The following is a 19,618-nucleotide window of genomic DNA, read 5'->3' on the forward strand; positions in this document are numbered from 1 at the left end:
TAATTATATCTAAAAAGTTAACTCAGAAATTATACATAAGATAAATTAGACTAGTTATTTTTTATTAAGTTTTTTTTGGGGATATTTTGTAAATTACTCCAATAACAGTTTGATTTTTGATAAATGCATTTTCTATTTTGATTTTTGAAAAATACACTTTCTTAATTATGAATTGACATTTTTGTCCAAATTAGAGATTTATATAATTAATATATAAATTCGAAATTAATAAACTAATATTCGAAATTAATAAACTAATATCATTAAAATATGTTTAAGATAAATATGTGTTGATGAGATAAACATGTTATTTTAACATTTAAATTTTACAACTGAACATATGGCTATATCAAAACTATAATCATAGAAAAAAAATCATGTATCCGTTTCTAACGTTTCTGTTGCAGTTATTTCATATTTGTTTGAATTGAGAAGAAAAAAGCAGTATCTTGTTGAGGAAGCAACATGGTGTTTGAAGAAGGTGGTGTAGATTGCGACTGTTCTTTATGTTTAGCCATATATCAGCTATAAATTAAAGAAACTTGTTCTCTTCTTCATCATACACTTTTCACAGACACAAATAAATAAAAGATCTCAGTGAGAGCTTGAACCTTGATTAGAATCTTCAACATAAAAAGAAGAATAAAGAAGAGTAGCTTAGAAGAAGCTACAAAGGAGAAGAAGAAGAACAACAAGAAGCCAAGTAGAGCAAAATAACAACAGAGCTTCATTATCAAGAGAAACAAAATGCCAGACGAGCTTCATATATATATGATTGAAAACTAGGATGCACTTTTCTCATTTACATGCAAAAGAGGATACCTCTGACACTGGACAGGGGAACATGATTCTGGAACCTGAAGAGAGAATTGTCTGTGAGGTTTCTTAATGAAATAGAAGTTTAAGAGTGTCTGCTTTTTGTTTTATCATTGTTCCGACCAGGACTGTTACTCTGAAATGCCGGAAGGACAGTTTGAATATAAATATATCATAGACGGTGAATAGACACACAATGAGCTCAAGCCGTTTACAGGACCTAACAAAGATGGTCATACCAACAACTACGCAAAAGTTAAAAATGTCAAACTTTTTTCTTTAACATAAACAAGTTTTGATGAATGAGTTGAGGCTATAAAGTTCTGGTTTTTAATGAGATGAGAGAAAGAACCTATGAAAGGAGATTTTTTTCAGAAATGGAGAAGATAGCAGACGAGAAGGAGACTAGACAACGATGCTTCTTTATTTTTTTTTCAAAATAATTAAATAATTTAAGATATTATTAAAAAGATATCCCAAGATATTGTGTAGCTATATTAAAGGGTATTTGTAAATTATCTAACGATTTAAAAAAAAACAATTTTCAAATAATATATTAGAAATAGAGAAATATTAAAAATGGACAATTAGGTAAATTTTTATATATATAAGTGTATTTTTTAAAAAAACTTAAATAAGAGTGTAATTTTCAAATTTTATTCTTATTGGAGTGCATTTTTCCAAATTTTCCTTTTTTTTTTGTGTTACTGGTTTTTATTAAGTTTTTTAAAAATAGAAAAGAATATTTGGATATAAGTCTATTTCTTCTTCTTCTTCCTCGCTTTGCTCTGAGCCGCCTTTGCTTCTCACTCTCCCTCTCGTCTCTCAAAATCGCTCATCCTCTCCGTTAATCTCTCCCAAGAAAAAAACTGCCTCAATCCTCCTTTTCGTGCTCTCCTTCCTAATCGTAAGTATTTTCCTTTTATTCTTTTCCTAAGTAAGGCTTGTGTAGATCTTGATTTTGTAACTAATAGATCGATTAACCTAGTTTACCCCCGCTCTATCCTAGAATCGAAATTTCTTAGTAGAATTCACGAACCCAAGTTTATTCAGATTGTTTTAGATAATCAGAACCCAGTTTACTTACACGGAAGTAGAAACCCTAATTGTGAAAGGCTCCTCCTGCTTAGGGTTTGTTTATACTCAATTCATTTGTTAAAAGATACAAACTTTGTGTTTCAATGCAGAGGATCAAGTAATCATGTCTGATGCAAAGGAGGAGAAAGCACAGGTCGCAGCCGACAGGATCAAAGCCGCTGCACTCACCGCTGCCAAAGGACTCAGCCGCACCCAAGCCGAGCGTGCAGCAACCGCAGCCGCTCGTAACGTCAACGCTTATGGTCAGAAGGAAGAAGGTCCGAGCCGGTGGCAGGAGAAACGGGAAGCCAAGAGGCAGATGTACTTGATGAGCACCGAGAAAGCTGTTAGGCTTGGCGAGAGGAAAGACAAGTCTATGTCTGCTTCTTCTTCTGCTGTCGTTGGAGGAGGAGGCGGTTCTCAGTGTCAGAAGTGTTTTGAGACGGGGCATTGGACTTATGAGTGTAAGAACGAGAGGGTTTATGTGTCCAGGCCGTCGAGGACTCAGCAGCTTAAGGATCCTAAACTGAGAACTAAGCCTTCTGTTGATGATCTTGACGGTGGTGAGAAGGTAGAGGTAGCGAATGGGAAAGAGGAAGGAGGGGAGAGGAGGTTCAAGAGGAAGCATAGATCTGATTCTGGTAGTGATAGTGAAGCCTCTGTGTTTGAAAGTAGTTCGTCTGGGGAGAGTGATTCGGAGTACAGTTCAACGTCTGAGTCAGAGGAGGATAGGAGGAAGAGAAGGAGTAAGAGGAAGAGCAAGAAGAAGAAGCCGAAGCAGAGGAAGGAGAGGAGGAGGAAGAGAAGATACAGCTCTTCTTCTTCTTCTTCTTCTTCATCTGAGGAGGAGGAGTCGTCTGATTCAGAATCAGGTTCTGACTCGGAGTCTGGTGAAGACAGAAGAAGCAGAAGAAGAAAGAAGAAGAGTAAGAGGCACAGCAACAGCAAACGTCGTTAGAATTGGGTTTAAAGGATAGTATCTACTTTTCTTAGAGAGAATCGTATTTTGAGCTTACATGAAGAAACTCACACTGCTTCTTTTCTTATTAGAATATTATGTTCTTGTCCAGTGTGTTGTGTCACACTGATGGATTTGAGGATCTCCTTTAAGCTCTTTAGAGAACGTTGTAAACCCCACAAAATCAGAGCTTTTAGTTGCAAATTTGAAGTGAAAAGTTACAAATTTAAGTAAAATCAGGGGCTACTTTGTAAATCATGTCAACTCGAGATCAGGGGATTCATGTACAAGGTTACGAATTTCAAGTCAAAATTGCAAACTTTGAGTAAAACCAGGGGCTATTTTGTAAATATACGTAACTAATGCTTCTTACATATATATAACGTTTGCTTGGCTACTACGTCTATAGAGTCTAAGCTCTCTCTCCATAGCAGTCTCAATCTACTGAATCTCGGCTGCTTCGGCTTTCACATTGTGCGAGTTTTTGCTCTCTTATTTTTGGTAATCTTTGTAGCTTGTTATAATACATCTCAAATCTGGTAACGCACATAACCTGTTCGATCAAATGTCTAGCTGAGACTCGCAACTTCCGTTTTTTGTTTCTTAACATAATGATTTTGAGTCTGCATTTTTGTTGTAATTTAGCTAACAAGCGTTCTTGTTTTTCTAGCTGCAAAATATCTGAGCATGTTGCGGAACGTGATGCCGTGGAACAGAAGCAATCAAAATGTAGCTGAATTGTTAATGAGGCATTTCGCAACGAAACCTAAACCTAAGATGAAACCCATCGAGCTGAACACACCACCAGAGCAAACCCAGACGATCACCCGAGTCATCTTTGATGTTTTGAAGGAACATGGACCTCTCACCATTGCTGAGACTTGGGATCGCGTCAAGGTACATACTCTTTTTACAATTACAAAGATGCTAGTGATGCCTCAAAACCGTTTTGAGATATATTAGGCCAAAGAACTGAAGTTAATTCTTTTATATTCAACACAAAGCTTAGCTTTCATCATCTGATCCATTTGTTTATAAAATAAAAAATATTGAACAGGAAGTGGGACTAAGAGGGTTAACGAGCAAGCGTCACATGAAGATAATACTAAGGTGGATGAGAGAGAGACAGAAGCTGAAGTTAATATGTAACCATGTTGGTCCTCACAAGCAGTTTTTGTACACTACTTGGTTCACTAAACACAACCCTTGTAAACTCAACAACAAGCTGCCGGATAATCTCACCGGAAAACCTTCCGGCCACCCTAAACTTCCATGAGCCAAGCCCCCTTCCCATGCAAGAGCAGAGTCATCCAGAAGAATAAAGGCTGCAATAAATGTCAGAAGACATGGCAGAAACTAATCTATAACGCTTTAGTTCAAAGACTATTTTTATTCACTTTACTGTAACTGTATGATGACATGATAAAGGGTTTTATGACAAGTGGTATTAGCCTCTTCTTAGCTACATTGTTTCGAGATACTATTGAGAATTAACTACATTCCGACAGTTTTATCAGACAGACATGCACTCAAACACAAAAACACTAACCTGAAACACAAGAATCATTATTCTTCCATGGACTCTTTAACATCAACAGAGAAGTACTCCTGGTCACAACCCAAGTAGGAGTCGCACATGAAGTAGAGTGTGTATGGCTTCTCCCCTGCTTCATTCGGTACTTTGAAATCCAGCTTCGCCTTGGCTTTCTTCTGCAATGAGACTCGCTTGATGGCCACCAACTGGTTAGTCTTTGTGTCCCCAACAACCAGCCACCACCCTTCTTCTTTGGTCTTGGGATACCCTGGGTGCATCCACTGCTCCCACTTCTGTCCTCCCCTCCATGTCTCTCTCAAGCGTCACCTGCAGTGCCACCTCTTTCCCTGTTGTCACATCTTCGCTGCCACAATCTCGTAAGTCAGGTCAATGTTTGGGAAGCGGTTGCAGAATCTGGCCTTGGCCACAGATGATGATACGATTAACATGGACATCTGCATGCTTGAAGATAAACTCCTGAATACGACTATACGACAAATATTCATATTTTTCTCTAAAAAAAGGAAGTCAGATATTCATATTATTTGAATAAAACCGTTTTACAAACTATTTTCTAACGAACCAATTGGTTTGTCTACTACCATAGTGTCGTCAAAAACAATTTAGGAAAAAACACTGTGGAAAGTGACCACCATGTGGCAAGGCCAGTACTGAAGCGATGAGGGCATAGCTCGACCTAGCCGCGCTATGGCGACAAGAGCGGCCGCCATTTAACCAAAGATAATAGACAACATTTATATTTAACTTTTCTCAACTTTTTCCAAACTTTTCGTACCATTAAGCAGAAAAAGAATCATACTAAAATTGGTTGGATCATTCAACGGAACAGTGTGCCCCTATGCTCCTTTGGTTTGATAGGGCACACTTTTGATCAGAAGAGATTGAAGCAGCCATTGTACCGTCACCCATTGGAAGATGTCTTGTACACCAAGTAAAACTCATCTCATTTTTTTTTTTTTGTTATTATTCCATTTACTTATCTCTTTGTAATATTCTTCTGAGATCTTACTAAAGATGTTTTGTGATGTTATTATGTTTTATCTAGACTTTATCTATTATATCCAAATTTATTTGGTACTAATTCATAAAATTTCTGGTTTTATTAGTATACTTTATAGTACTAGACAATGATCCTTGTGTGTATGCGAGATAAAGTTTATAATAGTTAAAATAAATATGAAAAATATCAAAAGTTGATTTAGTTAATCTGTTAACTCATGACTTCTAATATCTTATTTGTTACAATGGTTGGTTATCTAACAACTATCAACTTGTAGTCCAATATCAAGGCAAAGACCAATTCAAAGAATTTATAAGCTCTCTTCTATTTATGGATATTACAACCATCAAACAGTTTACATGATCATTAGTAACTATAGTCACATTATTAATGGATGATAGATGTCTTAACTGTTGTTGTATTGTTTGTATGTTCTGGAGTCGAGATGTTTTGTTTATTGTTAAAATGCGTATTAAACCACAAAGACTAGTCACACAATCTCAAAATGTTATCAAAATATGACTACTTCTCAAGTTCGAAACAACTGTGTGCTACATTAAACTTGTCTCTATTAGGTCTAAACTATTTTAGATACCACATTAGGAATATGACATAACTCAATTCAAAAACCACCTAAAAAGTTAAGGATTACTATATCTTTTATATGTTATCAAAAGACTGTTGTCTTAATCGATGTAAAACTCTAATAATTATATATATTGAATAGTATGTTGTATTTATTGAAATTAAAGAGGTCAGCATTGTTATTTCTACCATACTAGCCATTATGGTTATTGTAATGTATAAAGATACAAGTGAAATATCTTAATATAAAAGAATCCACCCATATCTCTCTTTTTCTTTATAAATATAAATACAAATTAATATAGAATATGAAATGTATGTACATACTTTCTCAATTTCATTTGTTTGTTTGATCCATCGAATATCATATTGTTTTATTAATCATCTATTAAGGTCATTTCAAAGGATAAATTTACTTTGTATCTATCTATCTATTTTGAGTGTAAAATCTAGTGAATTGTCAAGAGTTGAATCATTAGAAATATTTACTCTTTGGTTAGAAATGTGCAATTCCAAAAGAATTAGTAAACAAGAAAGAACTAATTCATGGTTCTCTACATGAAATATATGTCAAGCCAAATATGACTCAAATTAAACAAAGGTAAACTTTTATTTTGACTGCACTATTTTTGATTTATGCCAGTTTCTTTTGCTTATTTTACATGAATTGCATCAAACATTTCATGAGTAAATAAAAAAGACAAAATAACAAACATATGTATTTCTTTACCTTTGCCAAACGATTTGTTTCAATGTTAGTTATTGGCTGGGCAAACACTTGGTAAGTCTGGAGTAACTCTCTCTTGGTCTAAAATTCCCTTTGGATTTTAAAGTTTCCAAAGGGTTAAAACAAATTACAGATTTGTTTGCAGTCTTCTCTCAACAGTTTTCCAGAAAAAACACCTACAACTCGCGGCTAGAAAATAAAATCTTGTTTAGAACAAATTCAAGAGTTTGTAAACATGAAAATATAACAATTTCACATTATTAACCCAGATCGCAAGCTAGGTAAGTGGCATTTGAGATTGTCAAAAGTTATCAACTTCAATGCCAAAAACTTCTCTTCCATGGTGAAAGGTGCTAGGATAAGAGCCTCATATAATAGCCAGGATGCATGCTTAACAAGATCATGTGAAGCTAGATAGAAATTTATCTTCATCTTTTCACTGATAATCTGTAATAAAGAGAAAACAAATGAAGTTGTTTGTAAATGTAAAGGCATATACACATTAACATACCTTGAAGCGATCAAGAGTTGGCTCAAAAGATTTATATTTTTCCCATATTGAAGCAACGAGGTCTTGAATTTTTTCATGGTAACCATAGAGTTCCAATACTATGGTGTGGTCATCTCCAAGCGATATTTCAGTTGAAATATACCCCTCATCCGCCTATATAACAGTTGAGGATCTATTCCAGGATCCAAATAGATCCTCAGATAAGCTTTAGACAATGTGCTCTTATTGTCTTTGTAGAAACACTTGTCAGCAATACTTTTAAAATAACACTCCAAAATTTCCTCATCAGGAACCTCCCATTGTGAGGTTGTTGGCATCCACTCGTTTTTGTGCGGCAGATTATGCAGGATGCGTTTTTTAGGAGTTTCCCATTTAAGTAAATAGGAGGGGTGAATAGGCTCTTCTTTGTACTTCGAAGAGAAGTATGGTTCTATTTCCCCAATGAAAACAAAAACATCCAAATCAGTAAACAAAATAACCAGTCACTAAACAAAACCAATCAGTATACAAAGTTATAAATTTTGACGGTAGTAAACACTATTTTTTGTTGCTTGTAAATACTTTATTGTCATTTTCTTACATTAAATTTTTGGAGTCACATACGTACTCATGTATATTAAGCTTGCTTAAAGAGTTTTTTAATTCTTAGAAGAAGAAGGTCGCGGATTAAGGATCGCACATTGATGCCAACATTCTTCTTTGTTCGATGAACAGAACTTAATTATTCCGTCGCAGCAATAACAATCGGGCCTGAAGGAAATGTGATGGCGATGTAATCCAATGCATGGTGGTATAAATAGTTTGTTCTGCTCATAACCGTCCACATTCTCACCTAAAAAAGATTAGAAAGTTAATTAGATTATTCAGAAAAGGTAATGAAGATATGCTGATAATGATCATAATAACAATGATCATATCATTTTCATGACAATATATATGCTTACATTGGTGCTGACAAAAAAGGGAAACAAAAATGATACAAGTGATTGCAAAACGTGTCAATGACGGAGACATGGTACTTTGTTGATTTATAGTATAGATCGATATGAATATTGTCTCGTGTTGTAGTGACTTAGAAGTTGAAGAACTGATGAATATAGATGTTGCACTCGTATGGTAATTACCACAAAAAAAACATAATATTCGAAAAGTTTTAGTTCATGCTCATTCAGTTATTACATACTAAAAGCATGATCTCTACCAAAACACATTTACGCGAAGAGTCGCCTTAAAATACGGTTAATTGATGATATTTCTGTCGAAAAATTTACACTTGTTATAAAACGTTACATAATTATTTGGCCAAAAGATAGGTTAAAATTAATAAAATCATACTTAAAGACAATTTTATAAAGATTTCACTCAATATTCCACCAACTTTTGTGCAGTATTATCTTTCTTATCCATCATCTAGTAGGAGTAGATAATAGATAAAATTTATAAAGTTTCTAAATTCTATGTCCATTTGCTGCATGTAGTGTCTAAATTCTATGTTTCTTGAGTCCGATTAGCACCCTGGTCTGAGTTATTCTCGTGCTTTCATGACTTCATTCGTCTATAGACATAATCAAACATCAGTTTAGGATGTGACACAGGAACATCAACTGAGACAGGGTCATTGATCAGCGTATTTGATTCATTCACACAATCGTTTCTCAGAGATAGCTCTGTTCCAACCAAAACATCCTTTTGGCAGTCCAATGCCGAATCCAATTTAGTGTTTGCAGAACCATCATTTAATGCATCTGAGCCACCATTCTCCCTGCTTCATGGATGAAGATTTTACTTCTTGCTTCAAAGATGTATCAGGAGCCCTTGAAACCCTCTTGGAGCGTATCCTCAACGTCCTAGAGATAGGTGGAAGGCTATCTTTTAGATCATGCAGGCGACCTGTTACATCCTGAGAACAGTCACCTTCATCAGCCACTCGACTTGGCGACCCATCCACTCTTAGGCATTGGTCCCCACTACCATTTGGTAAACCACTAGAAAACACCGTGTCAGTGTCAACTGCAATGCCATCTATATCTGTTCTTAATTCTAAACAATTAGGTGCTGTGACACCAGTATCATGGTGATCTGCCTCTTTGTTATCATTATTTTCGTTTCCCTCAGGCTCAGAGCCCATAAGAGGTAAAAAAGAGATAAGTAGCATATATTTACGCACAAGAGCAAAGCAATATTACAAAACTCACTCCTGTTTTATGTTTTCTCCTTTTGGATCTTCTACGGCTATTCTGATGATCACACTCCTCATCGCTTCCACTAGAACTGGAACCTGACTCACTAGAGGTTAAAGAATTTAAAAAACATTCTTGCTCTTTTCCAGACGAATCCTCTTCTGGAACATTGTATTCCGAGTCGTTTCCATCGCTTAAGACATCGATTTCTGGTTCCCACTCCATCACATCTACAAATTCTGGCATCGGCTCAGCTAATAAGTCGAGATCTGGCATTTGGTAATCTTGATCTAAAGTGATATCTGGCCCTATAGCAAAGCTTTAAAGAAGATGGTCGCCATTCTTTGCCTAAGGCGCCAAGTCGCCGTTTCTGAAACATGGTCTGATATGGCTCTTCATATGGAATCCTCACTAGAATTCAGAAAGATAGTGTGAATATTATGCCCTTCCTGGATCCACAAAAGAACATGTAACCATATATAGTAAAAGAAGGTAAAAACCTGAATCACAAAGAGGTTCCTCCATATTTCGGCGATAGGGTGGAAGCTGAGATTCCTGAATCAAAGTTCCAAATGCCTATTAGTGAATACACTATGCGTATAACGAGCAGAACTACATAAATGGGTAAAAAAGATGAACCATTTTTACCTGGTCAAGGACATTCCCATATATGTCCTGAATTAATGGCCGGTAATCCCCCAGGTAAAACTGCAAGATGCACAGAGAAATTATAAGGAAATTTCATTTTAGCACTTAGCAGCTAGAATTAAGATTTCTCTATAATATTTGGTATGAATTTATGGATGTTCAGAGATATGTTCATATATATTATCTAGGCTTTTCTCATTAAGAGATCTTTAGCGTGTATTAAGGATTACTGAATGTTTTTTTTATCGAAAGGAAGTTTCTGAACTCTCCGAGCAAGAGAACCAGAAGATATATGGGTCTCTCAAAGCACCAACAAACTTATCCTGATAAAATCCTATCTAGCGTATCTATCAGAAAAGTAGTCAGTAGAAGTACAGTAATGAAGCTTACTCGTAGCTATCTAAGAGAAATTGAACATTACATGTGATCTCCGTGATCTTGGGATCCAAATGATAGCACTACCATCACGAGAGCATGTAACTATGTTATCATGACAGAACCTAGAAAATAGATGTGTCACTGAATGTCAACACAAAATAGAACATTGGAAAAGGTGAATATAAACAGTAATATTCAAAATTATCTAATTGCAGCTGTGATTACACACCAGGAGTTCTTAAGTCGGCAAATTAGATCCTGCAGCACAACCACTGGAAAGCACCACAGCAAAGGGTTAGGATAAGACAGTTAGGATCTCATAACAAATGTAATTTCAAAAAGTGATTGGTTCACCTGAACTGAACATAATTAACATCATTCTCATGTCCAGCCAAAACATCCATCTCATGATTTGGCTGGTCTGACATCATTATTGATCCTATTACCACTCCAAACCTATTACCAAGGAAACACCTTTTGTAATTAAGTAAACCCTAACCAAAGTTGCCAGAAAGTGTGGATTGGTCATTTTTAACTCAAAACCAAGGACACGTTTATCAGTGCCGAGTATACTCTGTCAAGAGTGTCAGAGCTACCAGTGACAAAGACAGATCCACTGGCATTGAATGCGCAAAAAAAAATTGGTGACTCTGCTGAGCATTACTAGAAGAAGGGCCATTGTTCTTCCCTGGAATAGGTTTCCATAGTCAGTCCTAAAGCTTCCAGTAGATCAAAGCAAAAATCAATTAACTAAGAACTTAGAGCAATAACCATCAGGACTAGGAGGCCTAGGGAGATATATCCGCGGAGCAAATTGGCCACCCCGAGCATCCCATATACCTACATGTACCATCATCCGCCGATCTGCAGAGAATTAAGGGATCAAACAAGTTACAAAGATCATAGAATAAATCACTGGTACAAGAAACATAGGAGATACAAGAAACTTACAACACGGATCACACAATCATTTGAAGCGGATGCTATGAAAGTGTTGTTCGAATTCACAGCAAGATCAGTTATGTCACCCTTTCATATGCACCAAAACACACACATTATAAGCATCACTTAAGAATACAGTAACAAGATTATAGTATTCTCCGGTTGGAATAAACCTAATCCAGTCCAACAATTAACTTCTTCACATAAAAAAAAATAAACAATCAGTGAGAGTAGCTCCAGTTGGTTACCTCTTAGCCAACTGAGCATAGTTTAAAGCCATCATCATTCTCATCCCCACTAGCTAGGCAACCCACTCCTCGAGTACCAAGCATGATATCTTCTAGGAAGAAGCTCGTGTTCAAGAAGTTCATGTCGCAACAGTGCATAAGTTCTTTGACAAGGCCCAGAGGAAAGTAAGTGGACCATCAAAAAAGTAAACTTCCCGCTGGTCTAAATCAATCCGGACCTGCAATCTGCACATTCCCTGGCAATTTTCTGGTAAAGTTCAAAGGCTTCATAGGGATAGGGAGAGAGACCGAATCAGCAGAGCTTTCGGAGTGTTTTTCCTAAGAGCCATTATATCCTGTCAATTTTCCAGATAAATCAATTATCAACGCATAAATAAAAAAACATGAAAAGACAGACAAAAAACATCCAAGTAGATTAAATATTAATACATGATCTAAGGTTCCATAAGAAGTCCAGCGAACATTGCAATTAACAGGATTTTAAGATTGACCACATGACATACACAAACGCCAGCAACAGTTCCTCTATGCACCAACGGCTTTATAAAAAGAAAAAAAAAAGGGAATTAAAATGTAAATTAAAAAATTTCGAACCTATTGAAGTGTTTGCTCTCTGTTTAGAGAAAAGGCTGCGTTTGGATTTGGATACGGGAAGATGGAGAAGAGAGAGCTTGAATCCAAGATTCCGAGATATTCAATTAGAGTCCCAACCTCGTAATGGCAGAAGGCTAAAGATGTCTACTGTGGAGACGGACTGCACTGCGTACGGTCCAGGTCATGTGCCATGGCCCATAAACAAAACAAGTTTTCCTATTTAATTACGTTTGTTTAGAGTATTGCAAAAGTGGCTGTAGTTTAGTGGTGAGAATTCCACGTTGTGGCCGTGGAGACCTGGGCTCGAATCCCAGCAGCCACACTTCTTTTTTTGGTTGTTGCTTCTTTTATCTGATTAATTATAAAGAGGGCCGAGTTTTGGACTGGTTTATAGGCCCATGGACGTTTTGGATAGTAGTATAAGGATTCTAAAACTTATGAGAAATATAAAATATTAAATTTGTAAATATTTTATGTATTATTTATAATTGTGTAGTTTCCTTTCTAAGAGGTTATAAAAATGTTATCAAGTCAGAATCAATTGCAAAATTTTATTTTCTTACAAATTCATCATTTTCAAACTTTTTCAAAAATTTCAAAAACAAAAAAAAGTTTTGATTTTATCTAAAAGAAAAATAACCACAAAATTTACATCAGTCATAAAACAATCCAAAGAATATTATGAATAAAAGTTTAAAAGTATAATTATGAAAATTTTATATTCTTAACTTTTTATTAAATTAATAGAATTCATATATATTATATATTATATATATATATATATATATATATATATATATTATTTCTTCTAAATAATTTTTGTGTATTTATAGTTTAGTTGTAAGTGTGGATGTATTTGTCACATGAGTTGATGTTTTGGATTATAATAATTTTATGGACAAAAATTTGATCTGCAAACCAATTAACTATATATATTATATATATATTCTAACAATAATGTTATAAAAATTTAATGAAATATTGTAAAAGATGTAAAAAAAACTAACTAAATACTACATAATTCCTATTTAAGAATTTAAAAAGTATTAATAAATAAAATATGTATATCAATAAATTAGCTACCAAGAATTTACATCCAGTTTTAAAATATTAAATATATATCGTAGATTGAAAATATAAAATATTATATTATATCAAAATTTTAAAATTATTTGTACCCGCAAATTTGCGAACAAACACCTAATAACAAGAAAGTCTTCTGCTTAAGTCAAATTGTTTTGGTAGTGTTACCAATTAGGAGATTAATTATTAGATATCATGAAACATATATTACAGTATTAATTTAAATTTAATTTTACTTCTTCTACGGTTTTAATTTTCATTCAGAACTACAAATATACAATACCGCAAAAAAAAGTTAATGTTAAACCGAGCTAAATCTAAACATTTCATCTAACTGAGATGATTTTCGATCGTACAAGGTTAAGTATAGTTTTTTATGCAGCATTTGTTCATAGTTTCAAAGTAAAATTGTATGCATAAGGAATGAACTTCTTTTTTTTTCTTTTAAAATGGAGACAGAGATCTTTTGAATGTCAAACAAAGGTGAATGCATAAACTAAATTTGTATTGATATTTTTCAAAAGTAATACTTTGTATGCATGAAATCTTCTAACTTGTAAGACGGAAGATACTCAACATTCTTGTATTCTTTTTCGCAATCATGACATTTCAAATTCAAGATTGTTTTATTTATTTTTTATAGATTGGTTGTCCACAAATCCGTGGACATAATTATAATATGAAAATACATATTATGTATAAATATCGTAAAATTTTCATAAATTTGATGTAGAAATATTTGATGAATATTAAATAATAAGAAATATTTAAGAAATTATATATGTAATTATACTTCTCCAATAATATTATTCATTATAAATAAGTGTTAAGTTTTAGGGTATTTTTTTTTTGTATTTGTCTTTTAATAGTATAGATAGATGCGTATTATTAACAATTATCAAGTCCGTACGTGCATTAAAAACGCCTAGTTTCATATATAGGAGGATAATCTCAAGTCTCAACTAAGCAAAACTTGGATCAAACGTTGTTTAGTCTTCAACTTAACGTTGCTTACTCTTCATCTTAACGTTACTAAGAAAACCGGTGCTTAGTCTTGACGGCAAGAACGAAACAGCCATGTACCACCTACACAGCAAGCTAGCAAGTCACGCTCAATTCAAACGGCGACATTATGACGGTCATCATATCACAACTACGCTTCTGTTGTAACTAAATAAACAAAATGTAGCCATTTGTTTGTAATTACTGTTACTAATTACTCGTTACATTAGCTTGTTTGAAAATAAAATAAATCAAAATTGCGTAGAGAAGTTGTGATCTAACTACCTCACCAATAGGAGACCACATGATCACTGAGAGAAGAGCTTATTAATGGTCTCTCCTCTCTATCTACCATTCCTTTCCTCCCACCATTTATTAGTTTCTCCTAACTGACTCGACTCTGGTCGTGACTAGGTCCCTTTCTTGATCTCAATCCGTGTTTCTTCTGATACCAAAGTTTCGATATTCGTTAATGACTAGACTAGGATAAGATATGCTTCTTAGTGATTAACGAATCGTATAATCTCGAGGTCCCGAGTTCGATTCGTGTCTTCTACATTGAAAGATGAACTCTTTATTGTAGTTACCACTTTTGCTTGTGTCTGTTCGTTTAACCAAACACTCTGCATCCTGATCAGTGATCTGTTTTTGATTCTCAGTTTCGCTCTTCCGAAAAATGGCAACGGGACAGCTGTTTTTGTCGAACCACACAGGCTCTGTTCTACAACTACAAGCAGCTCCCTGTTCAACGAATGCTCGACTTGGACTTCCTCTGTGGTACAGTGTCCTATATTGGTTTTGGTTTCGATCAATGTGACCGTTGAGATTCTGATATCAAAGATGATTCGCGCTTGTACATAGGACGTGAAACGCCTTCTGTTGCTGGAATCATCAACCCTGGCTCTGAAGGTTTTCAGAAGCTCTTCTTCGGACATGAGGAAATCGCCATTCCTCTTCATGCCACGTAAGGTTTTAATAAACATATCATATAAAGATCCGAGAGAGAACTTACTAAGTTTTTGTTTCATACAGCATTGAGGAGGCAGCATGTGCTGCGCATCCAACCGCGGATGTATTCATCAACTTTGCATCTTTCAGAAGGTTTGTATTAAACAAAACTTACCATTTGTCTCTTTGCTGCTGCTTCATCCATGGCAGCTTTGAAGCAACCAACTATTAAAGTTGTGGCTATTATAGCGGAAGGTGTTCCAGAATCAGACACCAACTATTAAAGATGTATTCATCAACTTTGCTGATTGTGTTTGTTTGCAGGTTGTGATTGGACCGGCTACTGTTGGTGGGATTCAAGCTGGGGCCTTTAAGATTGGTGACACTGCAGGAACAATAAATAACATTATCCAGTGCAAAGCTCTACAGACCTGGATCAGTTGGTTTTGTCTCCAAATCTGTATGTGCTGAGTTTCACAACTTCATAAAGCTTTACTGCAATGTATGCCATGAGAGTTTTTATTTATTTATTTATCACTCTCTCTCTTTTCTCGTAGGGTGGTATGTCTAGTGAGATGTATAATACTGTTGCTCGTGTCACTGATGGGATCTATGAAGGTGAGAGTTTTATGCAAAATGTGAAAATAAATTTACCAATGAGAAAGATTATTGAGACTGTTTTTGTTTCGATGTTGTTAATAGGCATTGCTATTGGTGGAGATGTGTTCCCAGGATCAACTTTATCTTACCACATCCTACGGTTTAACAACATCCCACAGGTATATCATGTGTCTCAATGGATCTTGTATTTGGCTCTTTGAGTTATTAATTCAAAGAAGTTTATTGCAGATAAAGATGATGGTTGTACTTGGAGAGCTTGGAGGAAGAGATGAATACTCTCTTGTTGAAGCTTTGAAACAGGGGAAAGTCAAAAAAAACCTGTTGTTGCTTGGGTCAGTGGAACTTGTTGCTCGGCTCTTCAAGTCTGAAGTACAGTTTGGTCACGCTGTAAGTTGCAGTTTTTAATGCCTCTTTGTCTGTTGTCCAAATCAAGATAGCTCTTTGAACATGGTTGATTATGAATAGGGTGCTAAAAGTGGTGGTGAGATGGAGTCTGCACAAGCCAAGAACCCAGCTCTAATGGATGCTTGAGCTATTGTTCCCACTTCATTTGAAGCCCTCGAGTCTGCAATCAAAGACACTTTTGAGAAACTGGTCAGTTTCCATGTGCTGTTCACTAGCTAACGTTGTCTTTTGTTGCAAGCTTATGTGTTATTTTCTTAAAAGGTTGAAGAAGGAAAGGTCTCTACTATCAAGGAAGTAACTCCTCCACAAATCCCTGAGGATCTCAGCTTTTCAATTAAGAGTGGGAAAGTCAGGGCTCCTACTCACATCATCTCCACCATTTCTGATGACAGAGGTATTGTTTATGGACACTAAACCCTATAGTCTACTGAGTTACACGGAACACTAGATGCATATAACAAAATGTTCCTTTGCAGGAGAGGAACCATGCTATGCTGGTGTTCCAATGTCTTTTATCATCGAACAAGGCTTATGAGTGGGTGATGTCATCTCCCTTCTATGGTTCAAACGTAGTCTTCCTCGTTACTGTACAAAATTCATTGAGGTCTCTTGGTTTCTCTTTTGCTTTTGAATCCATTATCTCTCTTTATACTATTACGTAGTGTGATTAACTCTGGACTCTGCAACTTTTGAATTAGATATGCATAATGCTGTGTGCTGATCATGGTCCATGCGTCTCGGGTGCTCACAATACCATTGTAACACCAAGAGCAGGCAAAGACCTTGTCTCAAGTCAGTCAACATCTCTTTCACCCTCAAACACATCAGTTCTTTTTTAACCGTGCAATGATCTTGAATGCTGTTAAAACTTTGCACAGGTTTATTAACCATTGGTCCTCGGTTTGGTGGAGCCATTGATGACGCTGCTAGTACTTCAAGGACGCATGTGACAGGGTAATTAAAAGGCTCTTTTGCCACAAGTGACATAAGTTCTTGAATCTGATCTCTAACTGGTTGCTTGTTTCAGAATCTCACACCTTACGAGTTCGTTGAGGGGATGAAAAAGAAGGGAATCAGAGTCCCTGGGATAGGACACAGGTAAAAAGATCATCACTTCTTGTAAGAAAGAAATATCCTCACAAGTCCTCTTGTCTGAACATGTTTTCTTCTTCTTTATAGGATCAAGAGCAGAGACAACAGAGACAAGAGAGTAGAGCTGCTTCAGAAATTTGCTAGGTCTAACTTCCCGTCAGTGAAGTACATGGAGTACGCAGTGACAGTGGAAAGCTACACGCTCTCAAAGGCAAACAACCTCGTGCTCAACGTTGATGGAGCCATTGGTTCTCTCTTTTTGGACCTTCTAGCTGGAAGTGGGATGTCCAGTAAGCAGGAGATCGATGAGATTGTTCAGATTGGTTACCTCAACGGTCTCTTTGTTCTTGCTCGCTCCATTGGTTTGATAGGGCACACTTTTGATCAGAAGAGGTGGAAGCAGCCACTGTACCGTCACCCACGGGAAGATGTCTTGTACACCAAGTAAAACTCATCTCAGTTTTTATTTTTATTTTTTTTGTTATTATTCCATTTACTTAGCTCTTTGTAATATTCTTCTGAGATCTTACTAAAGATGTTTTTTTCTGTTTTTTGTTGTTGTTGTGATGTTATTATGTTTTATCTAGACTTTCTCTATTATATCCGAGTTTATTTGGTACTAATGCATAAAATTTCTGGTTATTACTATACTTTATAGTACTACGCAATGATACTTTTGTGTATGCGAGATAAAGTTTATAATAGTTATAACAAATATGAAAAAATAATCAAAAGTTGATTTTGTAGACCATATATAGAAAGGACACTTATGTCATTATGTTGTAACTAGAAACCCTTGTATAGTAATATATGTTGTAACATTGCCGTCTAATAAGATTATTAAGCCTTTCAACCTATATGGTATCAAGAGCCTAGATCCCAAATTTTTTTGTAACATTGCCGTCTAATAAGATCATTAAGCCTTTCAACCTATAGATTTAGTTTATTTGTTAACTCAGGACTTCTAATATCTTATTTGTTACAATGGTTGGTTATCTAACAACTATCAACTTGTATCCAATATCAAGGCAAAAACCAATCAAAGAATTTATAAGTTCTCTTCTATTATGGATATTACAACCATCAAACAGTTTATACGATCGTTAATAACTACAGTCGCATTTTTATTGGATGATAGATGTTTTAACTGTTGTTGTATTGTTTGTGTGTTTTGGAGTCAAGATGTTTTGTTTATTGTTCAACTATGTATTAAACCACAAAGATCGGTCACACAATCTCAAAATGTTATCAAAATATGACTACTTCTCAAGTTCGAAACAACTGTATGCTACGTTAAACTTGTCCCTGCTAGGTCTAAACTGTTTTAGATACCATATTACGAATATGACCTAATTTAATCCAAAAACCACCTCAAAAGTTAAAAATTACTATATCTTTTATATGTTCTTAAAAGACTGTTGTCTTAGACTGTTGAATAGTATATTGTATTTATTGAAATCAAAGAGGTCCTTTCTTCAAATTGTGACTATAATAAACATATATGGCCTAAACATCATGTAAGCATTGTCTCTTCAATTTTTTTAATAATTAATCATCTATTAAGGTCCTTTCAACGGATAAATTACTTTGTATCTTTCTATTTTGAGTGTAAAATCTAGTGAATTGTCAAGAGTTGATCTTTGGTTAGAAATGTGCAATTACAAAAGAATTAGTAAGCAAGAAGAACTAATTCATGGTTCTCTACATCAAATAAATGTCAAGCCAAAAATGACTCAAACTAAACAAAGGTAAACTAAACAAATGTAAAATAACAATTAAAAAAATGATCAATCCCAAGAATCATGGTTCTCTAACAAGAAGTTTATACAAATAACAAAAAAGAAAACAAAATAGCATGATTATCCATAAAGTAATAGCATAAGGAAAACAAAGAAACATGGTTTTCATCAAATTGTGAATCATCTATATAGACATTTTCAAAGGATAAATTTACTTTATATGTATATATGTTTTGTGTAAAATCTAATGAATTGTTAAGAGTTCAATCGTAAGAAATCCTTACTATTTTTGAAATTGTTAGAAATTTGCAATTCCAAAGGAGTTAGGAAGCAAAAAAAAAGAACAAATTCATGGTTCTCCACATTAAATAAATGTCAATCCAAAAATGAGTCTCAAACTAAACTCTTTAGCAAAGGTAAAAAAAGTTTGACTGCACTATATTTGCCTATGTTAGTTTTCGAAGGCGTGGTCATTGAGTACTTTTCTCAGATTAAAGGTGGGAAAAAGA

General features: G+C 35.0%; 2 protein-coding genes, 1 non-coding gene and 2 pseudogenes across 4 annotated transcripts; 4 read left to right on the forward strand and 1 right to left on the reverse strand.

Annotated features, from left to right (window-relative positions):
- Nucleotides 1–1,563: 1,563 nt before the first annotated feature.
- On the forward strand, nt 1,564–3,055 carry LOC108806893 (uncharacterized). Its single transcript, XM_018579101.2, has 2 exons — nt 1,564–1,723; nt 2,004–3,055. The coding sequence occupies exon 2, from the start codon at nt 2,018–2,020 to the stop codon at nt 2,849–2,851; it is 834 nt and encodes a 277-aa protein (XP_018434603.1). The 5' UTR covers nt 1,564–1,723; nt 2,004–2,017; the 3' UTR covers nt 2,852–3,055.
- A 128-nt stretch (nt 3,056–3,183) lies between these two features.
- Nucleotides 3,184–4,305, forward strand: LOC130494559 (uncharacterized). 2 transcript variants are annotated; one of them, XM_056990108.1, is made up of 3 exons: nt 3,184–3,325; nt 3,522–3,748; nt 3,909–4,305. In XM_056990108.1, exons 2-3 carry the CDS (start codon nt 3,539–3,541, stop codon nt 4,125–4,127), a joined length of 429 nt encoding a protein of 142 aa, XP_056846088.1. In that variant the 5' UTR covers nt 3,184–3,325; nt 3,522–3,538; the 3' UTR covers nt 4,128–4,305. The 2 variants fall into 2 exon arrangements, with proteins under 2 accessions (XP_056846088.1, XP_056846087.1); XM_056990107.1 differs by having other exon boundaries at nt 3,199–3,352.
- A 4,313-nt stretch (nt 4,306–8,618) lies between these two features.
- Nucleotides 8,619–12,378, reverse strand: LOC108806455 (uncharacterized; annotated as a pseudogene).
- Nucleotides 12,379–12,469: 91 nt separating this feature from the next.
- TRNAH-GUG (transfer RNA histidin (anticodon GUG)) lies at nt 12,470–12,541 on the forward strand. Its single transcript has one exon. It is a non-coding gene; the product is annotated as a tRNA-His (tRNA).
- A 2,439-nt stretch (nt 12,542–14,980) lies between these two features.
- On the forward strand, nt 14,981–17,920 carry LOC108806453 (ATP-citrate synthase beta chain protein 2-like; annotated as a pseudogene).
- Nucleotides 17,921–19,618: the final 1,698 nt, after the last annotated feature.

Source organism: Raphanus sativus, chromosome 6 (assembly GCF_000801105.2).
Source record: "Raphanus sativus cultivar WK10039 chromosome 6, ASM80110v3, whole genome shotgun sequence".
Taxonomy (NCBI): Eukaryota; Viridiplantae; Streptophyta; class Magnoliopsida; order Brassicales; family Brassicaceae; genus Raphanus; species Raphanus sativus.

Coding starts and splice junctions, on each gene's coding strand:
- LOC108806893 (XM_018579101.2), top strand. CDS start 2,018: ATGTCTGATGCAAAGGAGGAGAAAGCACAGGTCGCAGCCGACAGGATC.
- LOC130494559 (XM_056990108.1), top strand. CDS start 3,539: ATGTTGCGGAACGTGATGCCGTGGAACAGAAGCAATCAAAATGTAGCT. Junction 3,749..3,908: donor AGACTTGGGATCGCGTCAAG/GTACATACTCTT, acceptor AATATTGAACAG/GAAGTGGGACTAAGAGGGTT.